General features: G+C 59.4%; 1 protein-coding gene across 2 annotated transcripts; it reads left to right on the forward strand.

Moving 5' to 3' along the window:
- Positions 1-963: 963 nt before the first annotated feature.
- On the forward strand, positions 964-6,323 carry TAGLN (transgelin). 2 transcript variants are annotated; one of them, XM_082626604.1, is made up of 6 exons: positions 1,014-1,122; positions 4,319-4,383; positions 4,538-4,729; positions 4,835-5,012; positions 5,300-5,402; positions 5,747-6,323. In XM_082626604.1, exons 3-6 carry the CDS (start codon positions 4,550-4,552, stop codon positions 5,889-5,891), a joined length of 606 nt encoding a protein of 201 aa, XP_082482730.1. In that variant the 5' UTR covers positions 1,014-1,122; positions 4,319-4,383; positions 4,538-4,549; the 3' UTR covers positions 5,892-6,323. The 2 variants fall into 2 exon arrangements, with proteins under 2 accessions (XP_082482729.1, XP_082482730.1); XM_082626603.1 differs by lacking the exon at positions 4,319-4,383 and having other exon boundaries at positions 964-1,122.
- The last annotated feature ends 55 nt before the right edge of the window (positions 6,324-6,378 follow it).

Raw genomic sequence — 6,378 nt, forward strand, 5'->3', positions numbered from 1 at the left:
TGGGGTGGTGCCACAGCAGGCAGGCCAGAGACCCCACTGGAGGCCTCTCACCTTTCTTCACTTCCTATCCGTTCCCGGTACCCCACCACCACCCCGAAACAAGATTTGAGCAAGTCTCCTTCCTGGGTGATGGGGTCCAGTCTGTTTTCCAGGGTGGGTAGGGACTGTTGACAAGGGAGGCAGGGATGGCAGCAGCCTCTGAACGTCCTACCCCAGTGTTGATGTCTCAGGCCCTAGAGACCCCCTGGATGGGGCCAGGGTCAACTGAGCTGTTGCTGAACCCTCAAATCCCACCCCCAACTAAAGCGTGGAACTCAAGACCCACCCCAGCTGTAAACTCTCAACCTGAGCAGGGGGCGGGGGCAGGGGGGGCGGGGTGGTCGGCAGGGTTGCCCAGGTTCTGCCACTCAAGACTTACCACGTGACCTTGGGTAAGATGCACTCCGAGCCCTCGTTTCCTCATTTGTAAAATGGGGTAGTAATTTCGCTGTCACGATGCAGCTGTGAGTATGAAATGAGCGGATGTGCGAAGTGCCCGGTATGTAGCCCGTCCTCAGTAAAGGTGAGTTCCTATCTCCCACTGGAGCCAAAAGCCCCTGGAGGAGAGCGTGGCTGCTTAGTCCCCCCCAAACCTCAGGGAGGGGGCCCCCTAGCCTCTTTCCTCTTTCCCTGGACGGCCCCCTCTTGAATTTCCCCCTTCCCTCAAACTCGGAGGCAGGAAACAGTGTTGAAGGAGCAGCCGTAACTCCAGACAGCAGGGAAAGCCTTCACGGTCCTGTCCATAAAAGGCTTTTCCCGGCTGTTCCCCGCCGGCAGCGCGGCCCCGCCCCCGCCCGCTCCATCTCCAAAGCACGCAGAGAATGTCTCGGGCAGCCCCCGGTAGACTGCTCCAACTTGGTGTCTTTCCCCAAATATGGAGCCTGTGTGGAGTCACTGGGGGGGCTGGGGGTGGGGAAGGAGCCAGTTTCCTCTAGCAGGGAGGGGACCGGGGTGAGCCAGCAGCGGGGAGGCTGACATCACCGCGGTGGCAGCCCTTTAAACCCCTCACCCAGCCAGCGTCCCGTCCTGTCTGTCCAAGTCCAGACAGAGCTCACTCCTTCCTGCGAGCCCCAAGGAACGCCTGTAAGTACATCTGTCCCAGGGATGGAGGGGAGTTGGGCTGGGGCTTGGCAGTAGCGGTGGGTGTATCGCAGGCAGGGCCTCGGGCGCCCTGCCTGGGGCAGCCCACCCTCTTCCAGCACGCATTGCTCATCTCCACCTGCGGAGCTGGTCCTAGCTTGATGGGTGGGATGGGTTGCTGGAGTCCCGTATCTCTTAGACTGGGCAGCCTGGGGCTCACTGAAACGCCCAGGGAGACTTGGCTGGTGCAGAGGGATTGATGGTGGAAACCTGGGAACTGGGGTGAGGGAGGCTCCCCATTTTCAGCCATAGTCACACCCAGGGGGTTGTGATAGGCTCCAGGTGGTGTTGGTTTAGACCCAGGTCTTGTAGTCTCCTATCTACCTGGGAGGATGTCCGAGGAGGTGAGGAGGTGCGTGGTACACCAGGGCTGGAGAGCAATGTCCCACTGGTGGGTCCCCAAGGTCCTGAGCAGCATCAGAGAGCCCCTGGGTAGCCACTGCGGCAGTGGGCAGGACCACAAGACTCGTCTTCTGGAACAGGCTGGGGTGGCAGGGTGCAGGGCCAGTGAGGGAGCTGCCTTTCCAGGCACACAGCTCCCTCCATGCTCTGAGTGGGAACCCGCCCTGCCTCCGCCCAGGGCAGAGGAGTAGGGGCGAGCGCCGCCAGGAGCTTTGGAATGATAGCCTGGGTGGTGCGGGCAGGGCCAGGCAGGGCCTGGGTCTGACTGCTTCCCCTCAGTGGTGGCTCTTCAAAGGGTAGCAGTGAGTCTCGGAAAGGTCTCCTCTGTCCCCAGAATTCAGATGAGCCACCCCTCCTGCCTTCTCAGATCCACGTGTGCTCATCCTACGTGCTGTGTTTTATTCTGAAGTGATAGGGGCACAGCAGTCCTGCAGAGGCCCCTGGTTCTGCCAGTTTTTCTGGGTTCCTGCTGGTAGGAGGTGCCAGCTTTGCAGTTGGACTTGTATTTTTCTCAGGGGAGGGGAGGCTGACGGAGCCACAGGCTAGGAGGGTCAAAGCAGAGCCTCAGGCTGCCCTGTCCATCCTGTCCCAGGAGCCTTTGCCTAGAAAGGCCCCTGGGTGGGCCGCCCTGCCGCCCTCGCCCTCGCCCTCTCCTCACCCCTCCCCTCCCCAGCAGCTCCAAGGTGGGCCTGGGGAGGGCTTTGTCAGAGGACTTTGAGGGATTCTTGGAACCCTCCACTTTCAGACTCTACAAGGGGGGGGGTGCCTTTCATCCGCCTTCTTTGTTCTGATCAAAACCCAAATGTCGTCTCTGGATCTAGGGGCCACAACTTTGTGTACTTGTCACTGTGAGCCTTGACACCTTGACTGTCTTGAATCTCCTGAGACCGGAAGCTAGGGGTGGGGGACACACTGCTGGCACCCTGTTCCTCAAGGGCCCAGCGCGAGGTCTGGGAGGGGAAGGCAGATGGGAGGGGAGGTGGGGAGGGGAAGGCAAGAAGGTCTGGGCATGGAAGGTGGGGAGGGTGGTGGTGCCCGGACCACAGGGATGCACCTTGCCTGCCTGGGATGGTACGGTGAAGGCTGAGATGACGAGGGAGGGTGGGAGGCCAAGACGAAGGATGGCCTGGTCCCAGCTGCTTGTGTGTTTTGACCACAGTTCTTCACCCAGGAGTCCTCGGGAGGTTGGGAAGCAGGGATGAGACACACAGCGGGGTGGGGAAGGGAGGGACTTGGCCTTTGGATTCTTTGGCCCTCACTTTACAAATAAGGAAACGGACTCAGGGAGGAGTGAGTTGCCCAGTGGCTGGAATTTAGAGGAGCCCTTCTTCTGTGCTTCCTCTCAAATTTCGTTGTCCCCTCGGGGAATGATGTTGAACAGGGGTGGAGGCTGCAGCGGGAAGAACACTTACTGTTTTTCACCATTTGGTCAGGTCGCTACCAGGAGACCGGCTCTGGGGACAAAGGACTGACGTTTTGGGGAGCTCCGCTGAGGGGCAGGCAGTGTGTTCAGTAGCCACAGACACGGCCTCGTGGAATGTTCCCAGCCCTCTGGGGTAGATAACGTTATCCTCACTGCAGGGATGGGGCATTCGAGCTCAGCAAAGCTGTCGGTCGTGGGGAAAGAAGGGCCGGGCAAGCGCGGTCTGGTGGCTGAGCTGGGCCCGTGTGAAGCGATGATGCTCACTGCCTCCCACGGGGGTGGGTGGGGAGAGGGACTCAGCTCTGAGAAGACAGGGAGTTGAGAACACGCGCTACCTCCATCCACAGACCATTCTCTCCTCCCAACCTCCGACCTCTCTGAGGGCCAGGGGATGGTTTGGCCTCGTTTGGTTCCTCTTCGAAGGGTGAACTCTGGCACCACCCCAGGGTGATGCCTGAGGCAGGTCAGGTTCCTCCTGGCTGGCCACATGCTGGTCTGCCCAGCGGCCTGCCTGCCTGGCCCTGCTCCTGCAGCCTCCCCTCCCTTTGCAGGGCTCTCCTGAGCGAGGCCAGCCCCAGGCCCTAAGGCAGCAGCTGCTGCTGGTCTGGACAGGGAGGGCTTCCCATGCTCTGGTTGGCAGATTTTTGGCTCACGTCCCTGGAGAACTCTGGCTTCCTGGTTACTCAGGCTCCCACCGTGGTGAGAGCCTGAGGGCACGAGGGCAAGCCGGTGGGTATGCCAGCTTGCAGCCCTCTCTCATCTGGCTCCCCTGGGGAAATGCAGCTTCTTGGCCCAAAGCTCTTGGGCTTTGCTGGTTTCCTAGCCCTTTCCAGGGGTGAGTAAGCTTCGGCCTCTGTAGCTGCAGGCCAGAGGCTGAGCTGAGCTGGCAGAGAGCCTGAGTGCTGGAGTTCCCGCTTCTGGGAGAAGTGAGAGCCGGAGATACCTCCATAACTTCGGGCAGAGCTGCCAAACCGCCTCACTGGACAAAGACATCTGCTGGCTTTCTTTTGAGGGGCGATGTGACCTCTTCCAAAAGGCCTCTGCAGTGCCTCCATGGTCAATCTTGGCAAAGAAAGATTGCTCTAGACCAGGGGTTATCAAACCCATGGGCTAAATACAGCCTGCCATCTGTTTGTGTCAATAAAGTTTTATTGGAACACAACCATGCTCACTTGTTTACACACTGCCTAAAGCCTAAAGCTGCTTTGGTGCTACAGTGGCAGGGACCTTATGGCCTGCAAAGCCTAAATTATGACCGTCAGTAAAATGACTGTCTGGTTACTTACCAAAAAAGTTTACTAACTCCTGCTCTAGACTGCCAAAGATCCGGCCTCCAAGTTCAGAGAGGCCCCGTGGACTGAGGGGACGAGCTGGCCCAGGTGAGCGGTGCCATGGAAACAAAACCAGGAAGCAAGGGGAGGTAGATAACCGGCTAGGGTGGTTGCCCAACACAGAGCTGGAAGACCTGCCCGGCCCCAGGGACAGCAGAGCTGTTCTCTGAGCCTCTCCCTCCTCCGGCTTGTGCTGCTTTAGCTCCCCGCCAACATGGCCAACAAGGGTCCTTCCTACGGCATGAGCCGTGAGGTGCAATCCAAAATCGAGAAGAAGTATGACGAGGAGCTGGAAGAGCGGCTGGTGGAGTGGATCCTAGCGCAGTGCGGCCCCGACGTGGGGCGCCCGGACCGTGGGCGTCTGGGCTTCCAGGTCTGGCTGAAGAACGGCGTGGTGAGTGGCACCCGGGGCAGGGGAGGGCTGGGTCCATGCCATCCTGCCGGAGTTGTGGGGCAGAACCCCCAAACCGAGTGCCAAGCTACCTTCTACGCCTGGCAGATTCTGAGCAAGCTGGTCAACAGCCTGTATCCGGATGGCTCCAAGCCGGTGAAGGTGCCTGAGAACCCGCCGTCCATGGTCTTCAAGCAGATGGAGCAGGTGGCTCAGTTCCTGAAGGCAGCTGAGGACTATGGTGTCACCAAGACCGACATGTTCCAGACCGTTGACCTCTTTGAAGGTACAGAGAGAAGAGGGGTGGAGGCAGGTGGGGGACAGGAGGCTGAGGCAGGGACGAGGGATGATCAGAACTGCCATGATGATAGGTCTGCACAGCAGGAGTGGGATACGCCAGGGGAATCCCACACCCGCAAGGGCGTACCCTGGGATCTACTGCGCCTCTTTCGATTTGAGGACAAACTCTGCCCCGGGTTGGCCATTTTTCTGAGAGGTGTGGGCAGGCTCTGCCTTGGAGTCCTGTTTACACAGTCCTGAAGATCATTTCCCCTCCCCTCTTTCCACTCACAGGCAAAGACCTGGCAGCGGTGCAGAGGACCCTGATGGCCCTGGGCAGCTTGGCAGTGACCAAGAACGACGGACACTACCGTGGAGACCCCAACTGGTTCATGAAGTACGCGGCCACCAGGGCTTCCCTGCACCCTGAGCTGGGGTCTCTGCAGGAGACGGGCTAACCCTTTAGTACAGTGATTTGGGGAAGCAGATAGCCAGGAAGGTATGAACTGAAAGTCGAGGATGGGGGGAAATGGGTCCCTAAGACTTCTTGACTCCTCCCTTTCTACCCTCCTGTCTCAGCCAGTCTCCATAGCCTGTGCTGCGGGGCAAGCTAGATTAAGGAAGCAAGAGCAGTGAAATGGGGAGGGAATGGGATCGGCCTAGGAAGTAACCGAGGAAACCAAAGATGGGTGGAAAACACACAGTCCTGGCAAGTCTTTGACCTGGTTCCTCCTCTCCTAGGAAAGCCCAGGAGCATAAGAGGGAATTCACAGAGAGCCAACTGCAGGAGGGAAAGCATGTCATCGGCCTACAGATGGGCAGCAACAGAGGGGCCTCCCAGGCTGGCATGACAGGCTACGGCCGACCTCGGCAGATCATCAGTTAGAGGTGGAGGGCCAGCCCCCGGCCCCGCCCTTGCCCAGCTCGCCGGCCGCAGCCCTCCCGCCTCGCCAGCCTCACCCACACCCGTGTAGTTCCTTCAGCCCCGGCCAAGCTTCGAGGCTCCGTCACTGAGCAAAGGTGACTGCACGTGGGCAGCTCGCCCGCACCCCTCAGCCTCAGCCCAACTTCTGACCCCAAAGCACTGCTCCCCCGGCCCACCTCCCAGCTCCCCGGCCAGCTCCACTGTCTCTCCATCCCGGGCCGAGCAGCGGAGACGTGGGCTGGTGGTGGTCTGGCTGTGGGCAAGTCCACCGTCCTCCTGGGCAGCTGATGCTCATAGAAGGAGACCCAGCCCAACCGCCCCCGATTATTTTGCTGGAATATTTTGGGGGTTGAAATTCAAAAGGAAAAAAAAAAATACATCAATCTTTTCTCAGGCCTGGCTGGCAGAGTCTGATTTGCCCGATCACTTCTGTTCTGGTTACAGGAAA

Source organism: Mesoplodon mirus (genome assembly GCF_964341445.2).
Source record: "Mesoplodon mirus genome assembly, chromosome: 7".
NCBI classification, from domain to species: Eukaryota; Metazoa; Chordata; class Mammalia; order Artiodactyla; family Ziphiidae; genus Mesoplodon; species Mesoplodon mirus.